The 25,672-nt window shown below is 50.4% G+C and overlaps 2 protein-coding genes across 2 annotated transcripts in view; one reads left to right on the plus strand and one right to left on the minus strand.

Annotated features, from left to right (window-relative positions):
* Positions 1 to 4,615: 4,615 nt before the first annotated feature.
* Positions 4,616 to 14,224, minus strand: abcf2 (ATP binding cassette subfamily F member 2). Its single transcript, XM_062958181.1, has 15 exons — positions 14,133 to 14,224; positions 10,603 to 10,793; positions 10,298 to 10,513; positions 8,702 to 8,884; positions 8,377 to 8,548; positions 8,186 to 8,281; positions 7,986 to 8,088; positions 7,179 to 7,274; positions 6,968 to 7,087; positions 6,766 to 6,855; positions 6,563 to 6,673; positions 6,378 to 6,440; positions 6,077 to 6,205; positions 5,645 to 5,848; positions 4,616 to 4,868 (listed from the first exon to the last, which is right to left on the minus strand). Exons 2-15 carry the CDS (start codon positions 10,760 to 10,762, stop codon positions 4,731 to 4,733), a joined length of 1,881 nt encoding a protein of 626 aa, XP_062814251.1. The 5' UTR covers positions 10,763 to 10,793; positions 14,133 to 14,224; the 3' UTR covers positions 4,616 to 4,730.
* Positions 14,225 to 22,379: 8,155 nt separating this feature from the next.
* smarcd3 (SWI/SNF related, matrix associated, actin dependent regulator of chromatin, subfamily d, member 3) overlaps positions 22,380 to 25,672 on the plus strand; it is a 32,164-nt gene continuing 28,871 nt past the window's right edge. Inside the window, exon 1 of the mRNA XM_062958185.1 lies at positions 22,380 to 22,626. The gene's annotated coding sequence lies outside the window, so the exon portion shown is untranslated. The remainder of the gene's footprint in view (positions 22,627 to 25,672) is intronic.

Raw genomic sequence — 25,672 nt, forward strand, 5'->3', positions numbered from 1 at the left:
GCTGCCCACGCGGGACAAGCCCCGCCCCTGTCTCCCACGCCCCGCCCCTTATCTCCCAAGCCCCTCCCTCCATTGTTGGCTCCGGTTCCCATGGGAATGAGGGAATGGAGGGCTCCCCCCCCCCGCACCCGGCTCCACCTGCAGATCCCTGGGACACCAGGTGCTCACCTGGAGCGCTGCTGCTTTAACCTCCGGGTCCCGACCCCTTAGCCAAGTGCAAGTGAAGTCTCCCAACACATTGGCCACAGGAAAAGGTTTCTGAACGCCGCCCCCCCCCCCCCCACTTGCAATGACTTTTTCAGGCATTGACACGCACCTGTTCCCCAGAAGCAGCGTTTGCAGCTGACTTGGCAGTAAATGCTCATGCTGTACTTCATAAAATAGGGGAAATCTCCCCTTTCAGAAGTCTTGCAGATGCTGTTATTGGTTTGAAGCCTTGACTTAATAATAATAATAATAATAATAATAATAATAATAATAATAATAATAAAAGAACAAGGTTTGGATCATTGATGTCGCCATCCCAGGTGACAGTCGCATTGATGAAAAACAACAGGAAAAGCTCAGCCGCTCTCAGGACCTCAAGATTGAACTTCAAAGACTCTGGCAGAAACCAGTGCAGGTGGTCCCGGTGGTGATGGGCACACTGGGTGCTGTGCCAAAAGATCTCAGCCGGCATTTGGAAACAATAGACATTGACAAAATTACGATCTGCCAATTGCAAAAGGCCACCTTGCTGGGATCTGCACGCATCATCCGAAAATACATCACACAGTCCTAGACACTTGGGAAGTGTTCGACTTGTGGTTTTGTGAAACGAAATCCAGCATATCTATCTTGTTTGCTTTGTCATACAACGTCGTTGTGTCAATAATAATAATAAACATAATAATAATAATAATATTATTATTAATAATAATAATAATAATACTTTATTCTTATATCCCGCCCCATCTCCCCAAGGGGACTCGGGGCGGCTTACAAAAAGACCATGCCCAAACAATATACAAATACAACAGTAAAAAAAAATCTAAACACAGCAATAAATACATCAAGAAAAAGCATACAACAACAACAATTTAAAAACAATTAAAACATGTTCAATGCCCTGGAGCGGTACAGTTGGTACTTCAATCTTCAGACTAAGGGCGAGGAGTAAGGTCAACAAGAAGCCTTGACTTATATCGTCCTTGGCATTACACGAGCCCAAGCATATAGGCCCATATAAAATACTGATCAAAATCAAACTGATAACAAATCAACATCTGCAAGATTTTCTAAATTCGGTGATTTTCCTTTTTTTTAAAGTACAGCTGAAGCATTTTCTGCAATTTTGCACAATCAAAACTTTTGCGCCAGTTGTGCCTGTACCTTAGAGAGCCAGACTTGGTCACAGTGGTCTATGCTCTGGTTACATCTCTAATAGACTACTGCAACACATGCTATGTGGGGTTGCCTTTGAAGACTGTTCAGAAGCTCCCATAAAGTTTTTTGTGTAGGAAATGCCCTAGAAACCTTGACTTATATCATCCTTGGCATTAGTTGGCAGCCTCCCACCCAAGTCCCAGACAAGGCTGACGTTGCTTAGCTTCCAAGATCAAGCTGGGTTTGAGACCAACCAAGGTCCCCCTATGACTCGGCATGGACTTGTAAATCTACCGGGGAGGCCCTCCTCTCGCTCCCACCACTGTCCCAAGCACGGTTGGTGGGAACAAGGGAGAGGGCCTTCTCAGTGGTGGCTCCCTGCCTTTGAAACGCCCTCCCCAGAGAGATAAGACAAGCCCCGTCACTATCCTCCTTCCATAAGGACCTGAAAACCTGGTGGTTCCAGCAGGCCTTTGAAAATGATTAGCCCCAGACCCCACTCTGGCCATCAGTTAGGACCCTGCTGTGCACTTCACCCACTTCCTTGGCTCTACACTACCTCATTGTATTAGTCCAGCTCAGCAGACCATAGCTGCTCTGCAGCCTTTGGAACTGAGTAGCCCAAGCCCTATCCTGGCCATCAAATAGGACGTCCCTCCCTCTACGAACCATCTTGTAGTTTAAGATCATCTGGGGAGGCCCTGCTCTCAGTCCCACCTCCCTCGCAGGGCCTTCTCAGTGGTGGCCCCTCCCTCAGCTTTGGAACTCCCTTTGGAATTCCCTCCCCAAGGACATTAGATCAGCCCCCTCCCTCCTGATCTTCTGCAAGAAAGTAAAAACGGGGCTTTGTGACCAGCCTTTAGAGCAGGCGTCCCCAAACAAAGGCCCGGGGGCCAGATGCGGCCCTCCAAGGTCATTTACCTGCCCCCCACCCTCAGTTTTAGACTTAGGCTTGCCCAAAGTCAGAAATGACTTGAAGGCACACAACAACAACAACAATCCTAATTAACTTGACTATCTCATTGGCCAGAAGCAGGCCCACACTTCCCATTGAAATCCTGGTAGGATTATGTAGGTTAAAATTGTTTTTATTTTTAAATATTGTATTGTTCTTTCATTTACTAATATTGTGCTATGGTAATAATATCATATATTGTATGTATATACAACTTGTAAACTGCTCTGAGCCCCCTTCGGGATGAGAGTGGGGGGATATAAATGTAGTAAACAAACAAACAAACAAACAAACAATTGTTGTTGAGGTTTTTTGCACTACAAATAAGACATGTGCAGTGTGCATAGGAATTTGTTCGTCTTTTTTTTTTAATGATAATTCGGCCCCTCAACAGTCTGAAGGATTGTGGGCCGGCCCTCTGCTTAAAAAGTTTGAGGACCCCTGCTTTAGAGAATTGTGCAATAAAAAACATATATGAGTCGATATGTTAGGACTATAGGAATGGCCTGATTGATGCTGATGGATCATGTGATTAATTATGACTGTGATTTTCAATGTTTTAATTGTTTTACTTGAATTTTTGTCAAGGTATCAAATAACTTACTTTTCATGTAAAGCCACCTTGAGTCCCCTCCAGGGTAGAGAAAGGCGGGATAGAAATACCGTAAATAATAAAAATCCTACACTGCACTTTGTTACTTTGCTGCACTAGCCCTGGCCCAGCCTGCTCATAGCTGTCTAGACCAGCAGTCCCCAAACTAAGGTCCGTGGGCCGGATGCGGCCCTCCAAGGTCATTGATCTGGCCCCTTTCCTAAACTTTAGACTTAGGGTTGACCTAAGTCTACCTGGTCTTTGGCGAGGTCTTTACTTACTTATGGCCTTATGAGATCGTCTAGATGGTCTTTGAAGGTCTCTTTGCTTAGCTACAGCCTTGTGAGACCATCTAAATGGGTTTTGGAGGTCACTTTGCTTACCTAGGGTCGTATGAGACCATCTAGATGGCCTTTAAGGGTCCCTTTCCTTACCTATGGTCTTATGAGACCATCTAAATGGTCTTTGGAGGCCTCTTTGCTTACCTATGGTCTTATGAGATTGTCTAGATCAGGGGTCCCCAAAAAAAGGTCATTGACCTGGCCCCTGTCCTAAACTTAGAGTTGACCTAAGTCTGAAATGACTTGAAAGCACACAATAACAACAATCCTATTTTTTTTACTATTTCATCATAGCCTGATGGACTGTGAATCGGCCCTCTGCTTAAAAAGTTTGAGGACCCCTGGTCTAGACCCACCTGAAATTCTGACCATTGGAAGTTGAATTTCACCCAATGGAATCGTACTGGAACTGGCTTTTAAATTTTAAATGCATTTTGATTGTTTTATGTTTTATAACAGTTATTTTGTATGATTTTGTGTTGGTAATTGCTTTATGTATGTTGGAAACGGCCGTGAGTCCCCTCTGGGCGACAATGGGGTATACAATTAAAGTTTTATTGTATATTGATGAAGTCTGCCTGCCTGCCCTCGTGTTCACCCCTCCCTCCCTGGATGTTGCATTTCCGGGAAGGGTCCACAAGCAGACCGCTGGCTCAAGCCTTGTTGCTCAGGCCAAGGCCCCGCACGAAAGAAGGAAGGAAACCCCACAAAAAGCCCCCGCGCCTTTCAGAGTTTTAATTCACTGAGAAGACAGAACATTTCCCAAGAACCCCCCACTCCATTTCAACCCCCCCCCCCCCCCATCCTCTCCACACAGGAAGCCCCTTGAATAAACAGGACGCTTGTTCCCACAACAAGAGAAAGAGAGAGAGAGAGAGAGGGCTCTGGAAACACTTTTCTGTTTATTGACGGAGACTTCTGAGGCCGGCTGGGCAATTACACTGATAAATAACTGTGATAAAGAAACCGAGGCCCACGGAGTTTGGAGTGAAGACTGGAAACTGAGGCGGAAAGGGGGGCCCTGCTCCGGAGGGGGGGGAAGGGGGGGCACACCAGGCCCCCTGGCCCCCAGAGGGTGGGGGAGGGGGAGGAAGAAGGTGGCCCCCCAAAGGCAGAGCGGGAGGGGAGGGGAGGGGGCGCTGGCGGTCAGCACAACGGACCAAGAGTGGCATTGGGGGCAGAGGGGGGGGGCTGTGAGTGTGTGTGTTGGGGGAAGAGCTTGGTGTTCCCAGAGGCAAAGCTGTGTGTGTATGTGGGGGGGGGGCGAGGGGGGAGCAGAGCAGGGCCAAAGGTCAGAGCAGCAGCAGCATCAGGAACTGAAGAGAGGGTCCTTTCCGTTCCCAGGCCGTTGGGGAGGAGGAGGGGGCGACTTGGCAGGTTGGGGGCCACCAGTCTCTGAGGAAAGGCCCAACCTTGCCCCCTCCCTCCCTCCCTCCCTCCCTCCTCCCCTCCCCGCCCCGACTGCCTGCCGTGGGGCTCAGGCGCTGTGGGTCTTCTTGGCGAGGGCCGGCTCCTCGTCCAGCAGCTTGGACTTGAGATGCTCCTTGTAGGAGAGGATGTCTCCGGGCCACTTGGTGATCGTCCGCTTCTCGCAGACCCAGATCTCCTGCGCCACCTGATGCAAAATAGGGAGGGGGGGGGGGTGAGGATCTCCTGCCATTGGGAGCGAGGAAGGCTGACACAAAAATATAATGTGCAGATTTGATAAAGGTGGATTTTATATGATATAAGATATGAATGAACTGTATGGGAGAGGAATCAACGAAGCTAGTAATTTTGGAAACACCATTCAAAAATATTAAGGCCTGCAATGACTAACGTGATTTTTAATGCCTTTTAAATTTGTGTGTTTTTGTATTTGATATTATTGTATGTTGGTTTTATATCTGTAAGCTGCCCCGAGTCCCTCTGGGGAGATGGTGGCGGGATACAAAAATAAAATAATAATAATAATTATTATTATTATTATATCTGCCTGCTTGCTGAACTGTAATTAAAACCTGATAATGAGAACTGAAATAGTTGACCTGCCTGGTAAACTGTGATAAGAACTGTGACAATGATAAGAGAAATGTTTGCATCAAGTTAAGGAAATGTTTACAACTGTTAAGAAGGAAGTCAACACAAGGCCAACACCCATCAAAAAGAGTCAACATCTGGTCCAGGAAACTGAGATGGAGCCAGGACGGAAGACGGCTATCATTTTACAGCTTGCCCTCGTCCTCCGAGGATATCCTGGTAATGGGGAGCCCCCCACCCCCGAACAACCCCCCTCTTCCCAATCCTGTCCTGTCCTGCTCCCACCTGGGTGGTTGAACCCCCCCCCCAACCCCGCCCCAGATACTCCCCTGACCCCCTCCAACCCCCCCCCCCCCCCCCGGGTCTCCTGACCTGCTGGATGAGCCGGAAGTCGTGGCTGACCAGCATCATGCCCCCCTCAAAGTCGCTGATGGCGTCGGCCAAGGCGTCAATGGTCTCGATGTCCAGGTGGTTGGTGGGTTCGTCCAGGAAGAGCATGTGGGGGTTTTGCCAGGCCAGCCAGGCGAAGCACACGCGGCACTTCTGGCCGTCCGACAGGTTGCGGATGGGGCTCACCTGGGCGGGCAGACAGGTGGACAGGTGTGTCAGGCGGCAGCTGGATTATCCGGGCCCCCTCCCCAAACAAAGGAAAGGGCCATCCTCCCCTTTAGGAGCAGCAGGGGCCACCCCCAAAGCCCCAACCTGGAAGGCAGCAGAGCATGGACCGCCCAGAGTTCTGTGGGACCCCCAGGCACCAGGGGCACACCCCTCCCTCCCTCTCTCGCTCCCTCTCTTGCTGCTCACCTGCTGCTTCCCGGTCAGTCCGTAGCGGCCAATGACCTTCCTCATCTCCTCCTTCTCCTTGATCTCCGGGTAGCACTTCATCATGTACTCCAGTGGGGAGAGGTCCAGGTCCAGCTGCTCTTGCAAGTGCTGTTGGGCAGAAGGGGGGGTGGGGGGCAGAGCAGGGTGTGTGAGGGGAGCCAAGGAGAGCGGCCGTGCCTTCGAGGCCGGGCTCCAGGCTCTTGCAAAGGGCGGTCTCTGCCCTCCGTCCCAGCCCTTCAGCAGAGCCAGCCTGCCCTCCTGAGACGCCCCTGTGACATACCTGGTGGTACCTGCCGATCTTGACGTGCGAGTGCTTGCGAATCATGCCATCCGAGGGCAGGAGCTGGAAGGGGAGGGAGGGAGGGAGGGGGGAGGGAGACCGGTCAGGCTGTCCTGGGCCAAGCACTGCCCCATTGCCTCCCCCCCAGATCAGGATTGGGGGGACAGGCGGATGACAACACGTACCTCTCCCGTCAGGAGCTTCAGAAGCGTGGACTTCCCTGCGCCGTTGGGCCCCACCAAGGCCACCCGTGTGTCCAGGTCAATTCCAAACTCCAAGTTGTTGTAAATCCAAGGCTGATCCCCCACAAAAATTACAAAGACGGTAAGTACATAAGCCTGGTGCTGAGCAAAGCCCCCCCTCCCCCGGTTCCTGCCCTTCTGCTCACCCCGTCTTTGGAGTATCGGAAGCTCACGTTCTGCACCATGATGACCGGTGGAGGGATCTTGCCGCAGGCGGGGAAGCAGAAGGAGAGTGTCTGCAGAGTAAGAGGAAGGGGCAGGAGGGTCTGGTCAGGCTCTGGCTCAGAAAGCCCCGCCCCCCCCCCCACCCAAGGGAACCCCCCTCCATCCCCTCGCCCAGGGCCTGACCTTGTCCGTAATGACCCGCTCGGTCAGGCCCGAGGCCATCATCTTCTGGAGGGTCTTCTCTTTGCTCTGCGCTTGGCGGGCCAACTTGGCACTTCCGTGGCCAAAGCGGGCAATGTAGTTCTGCAGCAGAAGGAAAGGAAGAAGGGGTCAGAAGGGGTGTTTCCAGGGAAGAACCACTTGCCCCCCCAAGACCAGAAGCAGGAAGCGGCACCTTCATGTGGGCGATCTGGTCCTGCTCCCAGTGGAAGCGCTTCATCTGGTTCTCCTCCAGCTCCAGCCGGGTCTTGACGTACTGGTCGTAGTTGCCCTGCAGGATGGACAGACGGATGTACGGACTCAGTGCACGGCCACCTGGGATGCCACCCCTCAATCACACCCATCAAGAAAGCCCCAAACCCAAGACTTGAGAACGGGAGGGTTGTGTTGGGTGAGTGGGCTTAACAAAAGACCCTCCCCATGAATGCACAGCGGAGTAACTGATTAGCAACAGCGTGACCCAGCACCAGTAGCCACGAGTGATTAAAAAGAACAAAAACACAGAGACCAATGTGATCTCTTTCTTTGGAGGCTTTGCTTTGCAGCAAAATATGGTTGCACTATTTACAAACACAAGGTTTCCATAACACAAAAAAAGTCCTTTATACTTCCTTCTTTGTTTCCACGCTGGGCTTCTTTCTCATGCAGATAAAACAGCTTCGCTTTCACAGAGCCTCCTCTCACACTGAACTTACACAGGAGTTTTACACAGTAGCTTTACACTTGAGGCCTTCAACCTAGGGCTTCTCTCACTGAAGTTTACCTCACACTGAGGCCTACCACACACTCAAGCGTTCTCTCACAGGGGCTGACTAACACACCTCAGGACGACACTAGCTTTGGCCCACTAATTCCAACAGGCTTCGGCCTGCTCACTCTCCTCCGGGCAACACTAGCTCATTTAACCCTTTCAGTGCTTGACTTACATTTTTGTAATTAAAAATACCTAGCTAATTTTTTTAATACTTCTGACAGGTCTCACCGTGTAGTACTTGAGCTTGCGGTTGTGCATGTGGATGATGTTGGTGCAGACGCCGTTGAGGAAGTCCTGGGAGTGGGAGATGAGCACCAGGATGCGCTTGAACCTGCAAGGGTGGGGGGGGGGGCAGTGAGGGAGTGGTAGGGGGTAGTGGGGGCCGGTAGGAGAGCCCCTCCCTCAATGGGCCCCTCCCCCGCACTCACGTCTTGAGCTCCTCCTCCAACCAGACGCAGGCGTCCAGGTCCAGGTGGTTGGTGGGCTCGTCCAGGAGCAGCATGAAGGGCCGGATGAAGAGGGCCCTGTGGGAGATGGGGGCGGGGTCAGGGGCGGAGCCAAGGACCAGGTAGGAGCCCCCCACCCCACCTCACCCACGCATGCTCCGCCCATGACCCACCTGGCCAGGGCCACCCGCATGCGCCAGCCCCCGCTGAAGTCCTTGAGCTTCTTGCGCTGCATGAGGGGAGAGAAGCCCAGGCCGTGCAGGATCCGCGAGGCCCGCATCTCTGCCTTGTCCGCGTCCAGCTCTTCCAGCCGCTCGTACAGCTCCAGCAGCTTCTCACACTCGGCTTTGGGAAGGCAAGGCGGGGAGGAGAGAAGGGAGTGAGTGGCAGGAGGCTTCCCTCCCCGCACCCAAGCACAAGGCCCTTTGCCCCCTGCGCCTGCAAGAGGGCCGTCCCCTGCCCCTTCCCCAGCCCTGCCCAGCCGGATGAGCCAGTCACCATCTTCGTGGGCCAGGCGCTCGGCCTCCCGCTCCAGCATGGCCCTCTCCGTGTCCACCTCCATCACGCACTGCAGGGGCGTCTTCTCGCTGGGGGGCATCTCCCGGGTCAAGTGGTAGATGTCGATGTGCTCTGGGATGGGCACCTCCCGCTTCCCGATGGCCGACAGCAGCATGGATTTCCCTGCGGGTGGAGCAGGAAAGGCATGGTGGTGGTTGACCTCCAGGGCAGGAAGCACCTCCGTACTGAACCACCACACTCCAGTCCAAGTTAAATCGCCAACGCAGTTTGTTGAAGATTATATAAAAGGCAGTTCAGCAAAAATAGTAAAAACTTCCAAGTCTAAATGTAGGAAATAGTCCACAAGGTTCAAGGTACAAGAGTAGTTTCAAAAACACAAAGCAATAAGACACCCAGAACAGGAGTACAAGCAGCATAAAATCCAATACAAAAAACCAGAAACGATCCTTTCAACTTGGAAGCATGAAACATGATCAAAGACATGGAACTAGAATTCCCTTGGCAGGCTTGACTAGGACTTGGCATGAGCTGTTGCCTCAATACTGGCGTAGACCAGACTGGCTGGCAAAACCCCGCAGCCTCTCTAATATACACATAAAATCATGCCTTTTCCCATGAATTCCTGATAATATAGTTGTATAATATAATATAATATATTGTATGTATATATACTTGTAAACCGCCCTGAGTCCCCTTCGGGGTGAGAAGGGCGGTATATAAATGTCGCAAATAAATAAATAAATAAATAATAGCCTTTTCTGTAACAAGCACTGTGACCTTCAGAGATTCTGTTGAGTAGCATGAAGTTTACAAAAACTAAGTCTCTTTTCTACCAGCTCATTATCCTCTCCACCTGGGATTTTATTCTCTGAGCTCACTTCAGTCTCTGACCTTGCTTTCCTAGAGAAACAATTCTCAACAGCATGTGGACCCCTCTCTGGAATGTGGCATTCACTAATAAATACTAATAATAGCAATAACTATTATTCTATCCTGCCACCATCTCCCTGAAGGGACTTGGGGCAGATTACAAGTGGAATCAAGCCCAATACAAACAAAGTACAAACTGACACAGTTAAAAACATAAACAATAAGATATATTAAAAACAATAAAAATAAGTAAAATTAAAGTATCATAAAAAAATTAGCCAAGCAACAGACAATCAATCGGCTCAGTTTCAGGATGCAAAATGTCATGCTGGCTCACAGGCCCAGAAATCCCATGATCCAGTTCCTCATTGATATTTGGACCAGGCACAACCATGGGCTGAACTATAATAATGGTTCACAGACAAAAGTCTTACTTTTAGACACAAACCAAGACTGGGAAACACAATTACACAAAGCAGTCACATAAGAATATCACAAACTAAAAACTCCCCATGTCCCGGACTAATTGCTTGTTCCCAGGCAAACTTGGGTTTGTGCCTAACGTGCTGGTAGGCTGTTAGGAATTGTGGGAGTTGAAGTCCAAAACACTTGGGAGGGCCCAGATTTTCTGGAAATGATCCACAATTCAAGGAAGGGACACCACCTTCTGCAACACCCCCCTCCACCCGTGCCTCTATTATTTACCAGTGCCGTTGAGCCCAATGAGCCCGTATCTGCGCCCGGAGTTGAGCTCCAGCTTGGTGTCGCTGAGCAGCTCCTGCCCGTGGAAGGTGAGCGCCAGGCTGATGATGTGGACGTCGGTGGAGTTGGGGTGCGAGGCCAGGGCCCCCGTCACCGCCCGCGCCGCCGCCTTCTTCAGCTCGAAGGCCTCCAGCGCCCGGCTGGCCTCGTCCACGTCCCCTGGGGGGTCACAGGAGGGGTCAGTGGGCAAGGGGGGTGACTTCTGGTCAGAGTTGTGCTAACTTTGGGGGGGGGGTGTGATTGCTGACCTCCTGCTTCCGGTGCGGGGGTGCGGGTCCCGTCTTGGCCCTGGCTCCCGTTGGCGGTGGCCTCCTCCTCCTCCTCCTCGGGGCTGCGCTTGGGCCGCTGCCGGGCTTTGGCCGCCTCCTTCTTCTTGGCCGCTTTCTTTTTCGCCAGGTCCGACGGCATGGCGGCAAGGGCTCTTCCGCTCTCTGTGTCTCTGTGGGAGGGAGGACGCTCAGCTTTCGACTCTGATCCACTAAAGCAGGCATGGGCAAGCTTGGGCCTTCCTTCCAGATGTTTTGGACTCCAACTCCCACCATTTCTAACAGCCTCAGGCCCCTTCCTTTTCCCCCTCGGCCGCTTAAGCGGCCGAGGGGGGAAAGGAAGGGGCCTGAGGCTGTTAGAAATGGTGGGAGTTGGAGTCCAAAACATCTGGAGGGCTGAGGTCTCCACAATCATGGGGACGTGGAGGAGGGCCTTCTCGGTGGTGGCATTCTTGGGAGATTAGGCTGGCACTCACCCTGGCCACCTTTCATAAGGGCCTAAAAACATGGATGTTCCACTGGTTTTTGCAGTGTATCCATCAGCCCTGCCCTTGCAACTGATTTCTACTTGACTGCCTGCCCGAGTCCAGTAGCTGTTTACTATATCAAGTTGTTAGTTGTTTGTTCAATTGTTGTCTTTAACTTGGAGCTCGCGAGGGGGGTTTCAAAGAGGTCGCTAAAGGCCATCAGAAAACACAAATTTTGATGGTCTTAGGAACACAAATCCCTCCGGTATTTTCTGCTGGTCATGTGGGAAGTTTGGCCCTATTCTATCGTTGGTGGGTTTCACGGGGCTGTTTGATTGTAGGTGAACTATAAATCCCAGCAACTACAACTCCCAAATGCCAAGGTCTATTTTCCCCAAACTCCACCAGTGTTTAGATTTGGGCATATTGAGTACTGATGTTGAGTTCAGTCCAAATCCATCATTGTTTGGAGTCCACAGTGCTCTCTGGATGTAGGTGAACTACAACTCAAAACGCAAGGACAATGCCCAGCAAACCCTTCCAGTATTTTCTGTTAGTCATGGGAGTTCTGTGTGTCAAGATTGGTTCAGTTTCATCATTGGGTGGAGTTCAGAATGCTTTTTGATTGTAGTTTAACTATACATCCCAGCAACTACAACTCCCAAATGACAAAACCAATCCCCTTCCCAACCCCACCAGTATTCAAATTTTGGTGTATGAGGTAGGTATGTGTGCCAAATGTGGTCCAGTGAATGAAAATACATCCGGCATATTTACATTGATTCCTAACAACAGCAAAATGACAGTTATTAAGTAGCAACAGAAATAATTTTATGGTTGTGGGGGTTACCACAACATGAGGAACTGTATTAAGGGGTCACGGCATTAGGAAGGGTGAGAGCCACTGCTTTATACTATGTTATATGATATTGTTTTATATTGCTTTATGATGTTGTTTTATGAACTGTATTGTGTTATATTTTAACTATGTTGACCGGACTTGGTCCCCATGTAAGCCACCCCGAGTCCCTTTGGGGGAGATAGAAGTGGGATACAAAAATAAAGTTATTATTAGGATTATTATTAATATTTGTTTATATTTTATTTCTGGCTATTGTTATGATGCTCTGTGTGGTTTTTTTCTTGCATTCTATGTTCAGTGTGCTTTGATTTGTATTGTATTGTATTGTGATCACATCTCCCCCTACAAACCGGAGCGGGCTCTAAGATCTTCTGGGAAAGCCTTCCTCTCGCTCCTGCCACCGTCACTACAATGTTTGTTGGGGACGAGGGAGATGGCCTTGTTGGTGGTGGCCCCATCCCGGCTCTGGAACACCCTCCCCAGAGAGATTAGGCAAACACCACCTCGGTCTTCTTTCTGCAAGGATCTGAAAACCTGGTGGTTCCTGCAGATCTTTGAGCAGGGCTAACCCTCGTCCCTCCCGGCTATGACCCCGCTCAGCACTTCACACACGTCCTGGCCCTATGCCATACTGTTGCACCTATCCTGACTAGCACTTAATAATAATGATGACAATGATAATGATAATGATGATGATGATAATAATAAAAATAGCAACAACTTTATGTCTGCACCCCGGCTCCATCTACCCAAAGGGACTCGGGCAGCTAACATGGGGCCAAGCCCAGGTAAACACACAAAAACGGGATAAAATACATACTTATAGTTGGCCGTTCCAACGTCGAACCCTTGATCACTGTATCCTGGCCTACTAATGGAGTATTTTGTTATTACTGTAGTGTCTCACTTATCCAAGCTAAACGAGCCGGCAGAACCTTGGATAAGCGAATATCTTGGATAAGGAGGGATTAAGGAAAAGCCTATTAAACACCAAATTAGGTTATGATTTTACCAATTAAGCACCAAAACATCATGTTATATAACAAATTTGACAGAAAAAGTAGTTCAATACGCAGTAACGCTATGTAGTAATTACTGTATTTACGAATTTAGCACCAAAATATCATGATGTATTGAAAACATTGACTACAAAAATGCACTGGATAATCCAGAACGTTGGATAAGCGAGTCTTGGATAAGTGAGACTTTACTGTAGTTTTTAAACCTGTGGTTAATTGATTGATTTGTATGTTTCGTCTACTTATGCTCATGATTGTATTATGTTTTGTTGTGGTTTGGTTTTAAGTTGTTGTATGGTTTCCTGAGGAGGTAGGGTGGCTTATTATTATTATTATTATCATCATCATTATTACTATGCTCATATAAATGCATTGCATTGCCATATAGTATAGACTCATATAAGTTTTTAAACCTGTGGTTAATTGATTGATTTGTATGTTTCGTCTACTTATGCTCATGATTGTATTATGTTTCGTTGTGGTTCGGTTTTAAGTTGTTGTATGGTTTCCTGAGGAGGTAGGGTGGCTTATTATTATTATTATTACTACTATCATTATTACTATACCCATATAATGCATTGCCATATAGTATAGACTCATATATGTTCTTAAGCCTGTGGTTAGATTGGTTTGTATGTTTAGTGTCCTTATGTTCATGATTGTATTATGTTTTGTTGCGGTTTGGTTTTAAGTTGTTGTATGGTTTCCTGAGGAGGTAGGGTGGCTTATTATTATTATTATTATTATTACTACTACTATCATTATTACTATACCCATATAATGCATTGCCACATAGTATAGACTCATATAAGTCCTTAAGCCTGTGGTTAATAGATTGGTTTGTATGTTTAGTGTCCTTATGCTCATGATTGTATTATGTTTTGTTGTTGTTTGTTTTCAAGTTGTTGTGCTGTTTCCTGGCGATGTTGGAAACCGCCCTGAGTCCCCTGAGGAGGTAGGGCGGTCTATAAATAAAGTTTTTATTATTATTATTATTATCATTATTTGTATTGGGCGGGTAACCCGCCCTGCGCGCCCTTCCTTCGGGGCGTGGGGACGGAGCCAGTGAGGCGGGCGAGGCCTGGCCTCGTGGGCCTTCCCTCAGTCCCTCAGGCTCCTCGCGGCCGGCCCGAGGCCACCCACCCCCGAGGCCTCAGGGCCTACCTTCCGGGCGCCGCTTCCACCTCTCGCTTCCTGCCCGCGCCGCCCGCTCTTCTCGCTCTCCGGCCGGCTTCCTCGCTCGCTCGCTCGCTCGCTCGCTCGCTCCCTCCGGGCTCCTCCGGCGCCTTCTCCTCTCCTCTTCCCGGCCCGGCTCTTCGCTTCGCTTCTCTTCCTTCTGTCGCAACAGAACAGCTGCCGCCGCCGCCGCCGCGTGCGCACGCCCCGCCCACTCCGCCGCCGCCTGGCCCAATCCCCGCGCAAGACGTCACCCGGACGCCGGGCCCCGAGCGCTGCCGGGAAGGCGAGTCTCCAGGAAGGAAGGAGGGCGCGAGGAGGGGACTACACGCCCCGGCGGCCCCCGCGCCACCCCGTCTTCCGGCACAGGCCCCGCCCCTTCCCCGCCGGGTTCGGACTCGGTTGAGTTTCACGCGGAGCAGGCCTGGGACCCCTCGCCCCCCCTCCCTCGCTCTCCCTCCCTCCAGGTATTTGGGACTCCAACTCCCAGCATTCCCTACACCCCTCGCCTGAACACGTGGCTCTTCGCACAGGCCTTGGGTTGAAGATGGCCCATCCCCGTCACAGTTGTGTTTCTTGACCATTTTTGCATCGGTGGCTCTTTTCCTGGCTAATTTGATATGAACTCAGGGCCCCTCCCATCCCAAATTGATCCCCAACGAAACTGCAGCACTTTATTCTGTTATCTTGGCTTTACAACTTTTATCATGTGCACTTTACTTAGTCTGTTATCATAACCTCGCTGTTTTTAATTCCATGTTTTATCAACTGTGTTTTTATATCTAGAGGTTAATGTTTAAATTTTATAATTTGCGTATGTTTTTGCTCATTGATGTATTGTATATTGTTATTGTTTTTATCTGGTATTATCTGTGAGCCGCCCCGAGTCCCCTTAGAGGAAGATGGAGGCGGGGTACAAATAAAATTATTTTATTGAATGTCACAGCAAACAAGATAGACATACTGGATTTTGTATCACAAAATCACAAGTCGAACACTTCCCAAGTGTCTAGGACTGTTGTTGTTGTTGTTGTTATTGTATGACACAGCAAACAAGATAGATATGCTGGATTTCATATCACAAAATCACAATTTGAACACTTCCCAAGTGTCTAGGACTGTGTGATGTATTTTCGGATGATGTGCGCAGATCCCAGCAGGGTGGCCTTTTGCAGCTGGCAGATTGTGATTTTGTCAATGTCTGTTGTTTCCAAATGCCAGCTGTGATCTTTTGACACGGCACCCAATGTGCCCATCACCACCGGGACCACCTGCACTGGTTTCTGCCAGAGTCTTTGGAGTTCAATCTTGAGGTCCTGAGAGCGGCTGAGTTTTTCCTGTTGTTTTTCGTCAATGCGACTGTCACCTGGGATGGCGACATCCATGATTCAAACCTTGTTCTTTTCCACAACTGTGATGTCTGGTGTGTTGTGTTCCAGAACTTTGTCAGTCTGGATTCGGAAGTCCCACAGTATCTTTGCGTGCTCATTTTCCAATACTTTTGGAAAAAGTATTATTATTATTATTATAGTATTATATTATATATATTATATTAATATAATATATATTAACACGCTGCTCCCGGGGTTTGAACCTGGGACCTTTCAGTCTCCAGCTCAGTGCTTTAACGCACTTCTCCACCGTGTGTTATCCTCACGGATAAAAAGGGTCTCCCCCACAGAAGCTGTTCCTCCAGGCCTTGTTGCCACAGGACACATTTTCCAAAATCCAGTTCTCACAGGAACAGGAAGTGAGGCGAAGTCTTCTGAACAGGCAGCAAAGCAGACTCTGAAGAGCGAGCTCTTCACCCTCCTCTGTGCTCTTCAAGGCTTAGGTGGATGGAGACTCCGTCAGAAGGGCTTCAAGGCCAAGAACAAAGCGCGAGAGCCAAGGGAAAGAAGGAAAGGCCCGTCCAGAGGAAAGGTGCTCCTCAGACAAGACAGCAAGGGAAGCGGATGACGAAACACAACCTACAAACTATCTCCAGACCCACCAAGGAAATCCAACCAATGCTACGTTCAGCTAAGGACAAGAGGAGTCTGTCGTATCCCATGCAGCTGTGGACAAGTCGACATAGGGACCCCCAAACGCAGCTGCAATGCCAGGCACAACTCAAAGGACATGAAAGGCACGGCAGACTCACTCAGCCAGAGAAGTCGGCCATAGCAGAGCCCTTGAGGATCGAATCTGGGCTCGGAATATTATTACTGGAGAACAGAGACATGCTGGACCACTGTGACCACCACCGTGCCAGGCAACACAGAGAAGCCAACGAAATCCACAAAAAGCAGGTGGGGAATCTCCACAGAAAGGAGGAAACCATGAACATGAACACAATAATAATAAAAAACACTTTATTTATACCCCGCCACCACCTCTCCACGGGGACTCGGGGCAGCTTACATGGGGCAAGGCCCGACCAGAACAATTTACAAAAACAACAGCATAAATACATTGAACAATATACAAAATATAAAACACGGTAAGACAATAAAACAAGAGTTAATACAGCAGTAATAATATCAATCAACCACCAAGTACAATTCAATCTGGCCCCCAGTATTTTAAAAGCCTCTAGAATCAGGGTAGTAAATAAAGAACAACACGCTGAAAACGGGGGAATTCCAGACAAGAAATAATCAGGGCCAGCTGGCACCTCCTAACAAAGGATTCCCCCAGGCAGGACACAGCCAGGTTTGAAACTGAAAGGCCATTCAATGCTAATGAAGGTGGCCAATGGCAACCTTCCTCCCCCCCCCCCCCCCAAAGACAAGAGTTCTTTCTTTCTCGCACCCTGGGCGTCATTCCACAGGGATATCAACCCAACTTGCTGACTTTCCAACAGACCTCACAACCTCTGAGGATGCCTGCCATAGATGTAGGCAAAACGTCAGGAGAGAATGCTTCTGGAACATGGCCAGACAGCCTGGAAAACTCACAGCAACACAGAAATTTAACTTAGGAACAAACAGACAGCAAAGGAAACACTGAAAGAGTTTCAAAGCATATATATATATGTCCCTGTTTGAAACAAATTCAACTTAAGAACAAACCTACAGAACCTCTCTTGTTTGTAACTTGGGGACTCCCTGAGGTTTCCTTGATCAGAGCTGACTGTCCTGGAGGACGAACACGGGGGGGGGGGGGGGCATCTCTGAGGAGGGAGTCACATCCTAAACAGGAAGGCAACACTTGGAGGAAATTGACATATACAAAGTCCAGGAATGATTCTGTTTGGAGCCACAGAGTCAGTCTGGAACTCTCTCCAGAGAGTGCTTTTCAATAACCTTAAAGCATCGGTTCTTTTTATTGCAATTTCAGTGAGAGAGGTAGATCAGAACTTTTACAGAACAACAAAGAATGACATTTAGACATACAGACCTACAGATTCTATGTCAATACATTGGATTCTCAACAACCTACTGTTACATTGTGTTGTCGAAGGCTTTCATGGCCGGGATCACAGGGTTGTTGTATGTTTTCCGGGCTGTACCTCTCCTGAGGTACCTCACAACCTCTGAGGATGCCTCCCATAGATGTGGGCGGAACGTCAGGAGAGAATACTTCTAGAACATGGCCATACAGCCCGGAAAACATACAACAACCCTACTGTTACATTGATTAAGAAACAAGGGGGCTACATTTTCACTCAGTGTTCACACACATCTACCTGCATCCATCTTCATGCATACACATGTCACAATATCCCTTCTCCCTCTTTGGAGAAGCACCTGCTTAGCCCGGGCCCAGCTTCCACTGCAGCCTGCCAACACAAAATCCCAAAATGCCAAAGCGCCAGAATTTCTCTTTCCTTAAGAACAGTGCCAAGGATCAGACCCCTTTTTTCCATAGAGCAGAACTGATTCCCTGCAACACACACAATGACCCCAAAATGCACTCTTTCTTCCCTTGAGAAAAGGAGGCCCAAAAGGGACCAGAATCCTGCTTTCCCATTGCAGATCTGACACAGACACACTCTCTCTCTCCTTCCCAATGGAGCAGAGCATGGCAGGTGAACAGCGTCGCTGTCTGTCACAATTTCTGGATTGTCATAAGGTCACTTATATAGCAAAATTTTGCTGATGTTATCCTAAAGTTTTAAATGAATGATAGACTTCTTCAATTCTGGCTCCATCTCAGTTTCCTGGACCACAGGTTGACTCTTCTTGATTGGTGTTGTTATTGTGTCCTTCTTAACAGTTGTAAACATTTCTCTTATCACTGTCACAGTTCTTATCACAGTTTACCAGGCAGGTCAACTATTCCAGGTCTTATTAGCAACTTTTAATTACAGTTCAGCAAGCAGGTAGTTAGTCATTGTAGACCTTAATTTTAGAATAGTGTCTCCAAAATTTAGCTCTCATTCATACATCTTCCATTCATACCCACACAAACCATATATCATATTTTTATCACAATTCCACAGTGCTTATCCCTAGAAAGGCCCCTGTCAGCAAAAGAAATGACACAGCCTTTCCCTACGCCATCCAAAGCTTGTGTGTGTGTGTGTGTGTGTGTGTATGAAAAAGCATTTGACTGGACTTGCACTTTAAACATGTCCCTGTTCCGACTTACAATCAAATCCAACTTGAGAACGAACCTCCAGACCCTCTCTTGTTCCCAACTCAGGGACTGCCTGTATAGATGTAGGGCAAACCTGCGTGTGAATGGAGGAAGCAGGCAAAGGAAGGCTTCCTCTTCTCCAGAGAAACAAATTGATATAAAAAGGGAGGAGAGAGGAAGTGGTGGGAGAAGGGCCAGTCTGGCCATGCATTTGAATGGGCAGGAAGAGCAAGGGAGGCACAAGGGGAGGACACTCTTCACTGCCATTATAATGCAGATTGAACTGCATGACATGCTTGCCTTAGGACCCATCTACACTGCATACAAAGTCCAGATTATGTACTTTGAACTCCATCATATGGTAGTAGAGACTCAGAACATCCAGCTCAATGCAGGTAAGTATGGGTTTAATACGGCAGTTATAAATGGGGCCCTAGACTCACAGAATCCAGCTCAATGCAGTTACACTGTATGAGTGCACACTGACCTTACCAAGCAGGCCAATCTGCATTATAAAGCAGTGTAGATGAGGATTAAATAGAAGATGCTGCTTCTGTTGGAGCAGGACAGAAATAGATAATGAAGGCACAGTTTCAAACAGTCTCAGGGAGGGAAAACGGGAGGTGCCTCTTCTTACTCTAGGACCCTGAGAATGGACAGCATAGAATCATAGAATCGTAGAGTCGGAAGAGACCTCATGGGCCATCCAGTCCAATCCCATTCTGCCAAGAAGCAGGAAATCGCATTCAAAGCACCCCCAACAGATGGCCATCCAGCCTATGCTTAAAAGCCTCCAAAGAAGGAGCCTCCACCACAGTCCGGGGCAGAGAGAGAGTTCCACTGTCGAACAGCCCTTCTCACAGTGAGGAAGTTCTTCCTGATGTTCAGGTGGAATCTCTTTTCTTGTAGTTTGAAGCCATTGTTCCGTCTCCAGGGCAGCAGAAAACAAGCTTGCTCCCTCCTCCCTATGACTTCCCTTCACGTATTTGTACATGGCCCTCATCATGTCTCCGCTCAGCCTTCTCTTCTGCAGGCTAAACATGCCCAGCTCTTTAAGCCGCTCCTCATAGGGCTTGTTCTCCAGACCTTTGATCATTTTAGTCGCCCTCCTCTGGACGCTTTCCAGCTCGTCAACATCTCCCTTCAACTGCGGTGCCCAGAATTGGACACAGTGTGATTCCAGGTGTGGTCTGACCAACTCAGAATAGAATAAGGGGGAGCAGGACTTCCCTGGCCGCCCCCTTTGAAACCCCACCAAGTTGTGCGGCCAGTGGTGCATCTTGTGGCAGTGAATCCCGCCCTTGGAGTGGCCCCTGGGCCCCTCTGTGTCCTGCGTCTGATGCATCCGGAGATGGTGGGTGGCCCTCATTACACAATGGGATGTGCCTCACCCCCTTGCACTAACCCCAAACACTGCAATCTGTGCCCCCCTCCAGCTCCCCAGCTGCCCTTTGGGGTCCATCCCCCATTTCCAAAGGGAGGATTCAGGGTGTCAGCTAGAACTTTGGCCAGATTGGGCTGCATCCTGGCTGCGCTGGAGATCCTTCCTGGGCCTTGCCATTGGGCCAGTCTGGGTGGCTTTTGATCAGGCCTGGGCCAACTTCGGCCCTCCCTCCAGGTGTTTTGGACTTCAACTCCCACAATTCCTAACAGGTGATAAGCTGGCTGGGATTTCTGGGAGTTGAAGTCTAAAACATGGAGGGCCAAAGTTTTGTCCATGCCAGTTTCTGATTGTTAGCTTCCCACCAGTTCCCAGGACCCCTGGGCCAGGGCCTCCTGCGTGACCCCCGCCCGTTTATATTGGGGGTGGGTGGGTGGGCTGTTGTTTCTGGCCACATCTTCCCCACTTCCCACTGGATGCCCACCTTCTGTTTTGGTCCCAGTTGGAGAGAAGAGTTCTGGGCGCTCGCCTTCTCTTGTCATGACCCTCAGCGGAGCCCCCCCCCCCCCGGGTGTTCCTTGAGGGCAGAAGAGAGTTTGGGCTGGATGGCCCTGGCCCCTCCCAACTGGAGGATTCTGTGATCCCATCACCCTGTGTCACCAGGAACCTTCCAGTGCAGAGCTCTCCAAACGATGTGTCGCGACACAGTGGTGTGTGGGCTGTAGCCCCCCAGGTGTCACATAAAAGTGCTTCTCCTGCATTGGCTGCCCAGCAAACAACAGCGGGAGTGACAGCAGTGGCATTGGAGCTACAATGACAGGGGCTTTTAATACTGTCGTTTTTTATTTTCGTGTATTTTAGCTTCTTATGATGCTTTCAGTTTTTGTTATTTTGTTTGTTACGTTAAAATAGGCTATGTGATATTGTTGAATGTGTTTTTTTAATGAATTGTCTGAATGGTTTTCCTGCCGGAAATTGAACACTTGCCTATATGTTGGAAACCGCCCTGGACCACCCAGAGTCCCTTCGGGGAGACAGATAGGGCAGTAGACAAATAAAGTTTATTATTATTATTATTATTATTATTATTATTGACACAACGATGTTGTATGACACAGCAAACAAGATAGACATGCTGGATTTCGTTTCACAAAACCACAAGTCGAACACTTCCCAAGTGTCTAGGACTGTGTGATGTATTTTCGGATGATGCATGCAGATCCCAGTAAGGTGGCCTTTTGCAGTTGGCAATATTATTATTATTATTATTATTATTATTATTATTATTATTATTATTATTATTATTATTTCTTATGACACAGCAAACAAGATAGATATGCTGGATTTTGTATCACAAAATCACAAGTCGAACACTTCCCAAGTGTCTAGGACTGTGTGATGTATTTTCGGATGATGCGCACAGATCCCAGCAGGGTGGCCTTTTGCAGTTGGCAGATCGTGATTTTGTCAATGTCTATTGTTTCCAAATGCCGGCTGAGATCTTTGGGCACGGCACCCAATGTGCCCATCACCACCGGGACCACCTGCACTGGTTTCTTCTTCTTCTTCTTCTTCTTCTTATTATTATTATTATTATTATTGAGTTGTAGTGTGTTTTCCGGGCTGTCAGGCCATGTTTCAGAAGCATTCTCTCCCGACGTTTCGCCCACATCTATGACAAGTATACCTCCCAACCTCTGAGGATGCCTGCCATAGATGTGGGCGAAACGTCAGGAGATAATGCTTCTAGAACACGGCCAGACAGCGTGACCCAGGGATTCCGGCCATGAAAGCCTTGGACAGCACATCCTGATTATTATTGTTGCCAATGATGTTTATGATGAAGGGGGGAGAGGTGTGGGAGTGGGTGGGTGGGTCCTCTCGCTCTTGCTCCCTCTTCCCGTCTGGGCCCCCCCCCGCCCAAGCCCCCTCCCCCCGTCCCGTGTCCTCGGACGGCACCCTCTCCTGGGCGGCCTCGCTCTCCCTCCGTCTCCCCAGCAACGGGAAACTGGGCATATTATACGGTTCCCATGGAAACCCGACGGGCGGCCGCATCGGCAGCAACAGCAGCAGCAGCAGCAGCATCGGCGGCAGGAGGCTCTGGGCGGTGAGCGGGCGGGCGGGCGGGCGGGCGAGCGAAGGAAGGAAGGAAGGAAGGAAGGAAGGAAGGAAGGGAGGAAGGAAGGAGGGGAGGAAGGAAGCGGGGCGGCGGCGGCGGCGGCGCTCCTTTGTCTCCTCCTCCTCCTCCTCCTCTTCCTCGTCTTCCTCGGGGCGGAGGGCGGCTCGGACCCGGCGGAGGAGGCGACTGTCTGCGCGGCGGGCTCCCTCCCTCCCTCCCTCCCTCCCTCCCTCCCTCTCTCTCTGGCGGCGCCTCTTCCTTCCTTCTCGCCCCCCGTCCCCGCGTGACGCATCCCGGGAGGCGCCGGGGCCGCGCCGCAGAGGGCCCGGGCGGCAAACGAGGGGCCGGCGGAGGCAGCGGAGGCAGCGGAGGGCAGCGCCCGGCGGAGGCGGCAGGAAGGCGGCATCGGCGTCCGAAGGGTAAGCAAGCGAGGGGCCGGGCTGCTCGGGGGGAGGTCCTCGGGGCCGGAGGGAGGGAGGGAGGGAGGGATGGGGCGAAGGGGCGGGGGCGGCTCCTCTCCTCCTCCCCCCCCCCCTCATCCTCCTCCCCCCTCCTTCCCCAGGCCCCGGGGGTCGGGACCCTTTGTGTCGCGCGTTTCGGGGCAGAGGGCAGGGGGAGCTGGGCTGGCAGGCTGCCCCCACCATTCATGGCCCCCCGAGCTGCCCCCGAGTCCCCACGACCCCCCTCCCCTTATTGACAGGCTGCAGGTGCCCCCGCCCGCTCGCCCGCCGAGTTATTGACATTAAACATTGACAATGGCGCCCCCCAATGCTGAAAGCGGTTTGGCCAGATCCCCCCCCCCCTTTCAGGCTCAAGAGCGCCCCTTTGGGACCCCTGGGTCATCGATCTCCGAAAGGCCTGCCCGAGACCCAAGAGGGTCGCCCTCTCTGCGCACATTCCGACTGAACCTGTCTCTTCCGCGGCGGTGGACACGGGGGGATTCCAGGTAGAGTGGTCTGACCAAGGCAGAATAGGAGACGGGGGAGCAGGACTCCCACCTCTGGGTCAAGGCACGAGGCTCCTCGTCATGAGAGCCAGTGGGATCCTGTCCTGCATCAAGAGGAGCCTCGTGCCTGGATCCAGGGGTGGAAGCCCTGCTCCCCTTCTATTCTCTCCTGCCTTGGTCAGGCCACTCTACCTGGAACCCCCCCGTGTCCCATTCTGGGCACAGCCAGGGAAGGGAGAGGTTGGCACTCAGCTGGAAAGTGTCCAGAGGAAGAGGGAGACTCTAAGGATCCAGGGTCTGGAGAACAAGAATCCCTGTGAGGAGCGGCTGAAAGAACTGGGCATGTTGAGCCTGCAGGAGAGAAGACTGAGAGAGAGGGGACAGGAGGAAGGGCAGGGTTCAAGAGGTGAGGAGAAGGAAGCCCCAGGGAGGAGGGAGGGGGCTTCCTTTCTGCTGCCCTGCAGACTAGGACGCCATGGAACAAGGGCTTCAAACTACAGGAAGGCAAGGAGATTCCACCTGAACATGGGGAAGAAGTTCCTCACGGTGAGAGAAAGAGCTGTTAAGCAGTGGAACTCTCTGCCCCAGAGTGTAGTGGAGGCTCCTTCTTTGGAGGCTTTTAAGCAGAGGCTGAGTGGTCATCTGTTGGGGGTGCTCTGAATGCGATTTTCCTGCTTCTTGGCAGAATGGGGTTGGACTGGGTGGCCCACCAGGTCTCTTCCAAATCTAGGATTCTAAGGCAGGCATGGGCAAACATAATCATAGAATCATAGAGTTGGAAGAGACTTCATGGGCCATCCAGTCCAATCCCCTGCCAGGTAGCAGGAAATCGCGTTCAAAGCACCCCCGACAGATGGCCATCCAGCCTCTGCTTCAAAGCTCCAAGGAAGGAGCCTCCACCACAGTCTGGGGCAGAGAGTTCCACTGCTGAACAGCCCTTCTCACAGTGAGGAAGTTCTTCCTGATGTTCAGGTGGAATCTCCTTCCTTTCCTGTAGTTTGAAGCCATTGTTCCATAGCGTCCTAGTCTGCAGGGCAGCAGAAAACAAGCTCCCTCCCTCCTTCCTCTGATTTCCCTTCACGTATTTGTACATGGCTCTCATGTCTCCTCTCAGCCTTCTCTTCTGCAAGCTAAACATGCCCAGCTCTTTAAGCCGCTCCTCATAGGGCTTGTTCTCCAGACCTTTGATCATTTTAGTTGCTCTCCTCTGGGGCAACTCCAGGTGTTTTGGACTTTAACTCCCACAATTCCTAACAGCCAGTAAGCTGTTAGGAATTGTGTGAGTTGAAGTCCAAACACCTGGAGGGCCCAGGTTTGTCCATGCCTGTTCTAGGGCCACACATCCAGCCTACTTATCTATATGAAAGGAATGTTTTTGGGGCCCTGGTGGTGCCAAGGGAGGGGGTTGAAGTGGAAGACCTCAGCGAGGAGGGAGGAAGGGGCCTGGGGGGGGGGAGAGAGACCTGCCCCTTTCCTGCAGGGCTGCCATGGCACGCTCCGGCCACCAGGAGGCGTGCTTCCCCAATCACGGCATAGCGGTTCTGCGCCTGGGCCCGGCCTCCTGTTGACCCTCGTGGTGCCCAGAGGCCACTTGCCTTTCCCCCAAAAGACAGCCCAGTGCTGCAGGCAGAGCAGAGGCAAAAGGCAGCGGCCACATCCGGAGCAGAGGAGACTCCAGAGCAGCTGAAGGGAGGGCGGAAACAGGCAAGGAAACGAGGAAGGAAGGAGTGTTGTCAAAGGCTTTCATGGCCAGAATCACTGGTTTGCTGTGAGTTTCCCGTGCTCTCTGGCCATGTCCCAGAAGCATTCTCTCCTGACGTTTCGCCCACATCTATGGCAGGCACCTTCAGAAGTTATGAGGTCTGTTGGAAACTAGGCAAGTGGGGTTTATCTATATACCTGTGGAATAATGTCCATGGTGAGAGAAAGAAGGAACTCTTGTTTGTTTGAGGCAAGTGTGAAGGTTGCAGTTGGCCAGCTTGATTAGCGTTGAATAGCCTGGCAGCTTCAAAACCTGGCTGCTGGATCACTCTCACAACCACCATGTCGGAAGCCCTGAAAGACCCAGGCCAGGGCCCTCTTTATGGCCTCCAGTGGCCCCTTCTCTCCAGGAAGGAGGAGGAGGATCCATTGGACAGAAACACCTTTTGCTTCGGCCAGTTAACCCATTCCCTATTTATTTATAGTATTTATTTATTTATAGTATTTATTTATTTATAGTATTTATTTACAGTATTCTCACCCCAAAGGGGACTCAGAGCAGCTTACAGAGCACACCTACGACATACATTCAGTGCCAGTTATACAATTAACAAGGACAGACAACACAAACTGAGGTCAAGGCAGTCTTCCCCATCTTATTTCCGGCACCTTGGAGGCTGTGTTCAACTCCACCAACAGGTGTGTGTGTGTTGTTGCTCCATCTCCCATGCCGAGGAGCTTCCTCCCAATGTCCTTAACGTCACCTTTATTTTCTCCCCGCTAAAAGTGGTACCTATTTACCTACTCGCATTTCTGCT

Source organism: Anolis carolinensis, chromosome 6 (genome assembly GCF_035594765.1).
Source record: "Anolis carolinensis isolate JA03-04 chromosome 6, rAnoCar3.1.pri, whole genome shotgun sequence".
Lineage (NCBI taxonomy): Eukaryota > Metazoa > Chordata > Lepidosauria > Squamata > Dactyloidae > Anolis > Anolis carolinensis.

Coding starts and splice junctions, on each gene's coding strand:
- abcf2 (XM_062958181.1), bottom strand. CDS start 10,762: ATGCCGTCGGACCTGGCGAAAAAGAAAGCGGCCAAGAAGAAGGAGGCG. Junction 8,549..8,701: donor GCGCCTGGCCCACGAAGATG/GTGACTGGCTCA, acceptor GCCTTCCCAAAG/CCGAGTGTGAGAAGCTGCTG. Junction 6,674..6,765: donor TCCGATACTCCAAAGACGGG/GTGAGCAGAAGG, acceptor GTGGGGGATCAG/CCTTGGATTTACAACAACTT.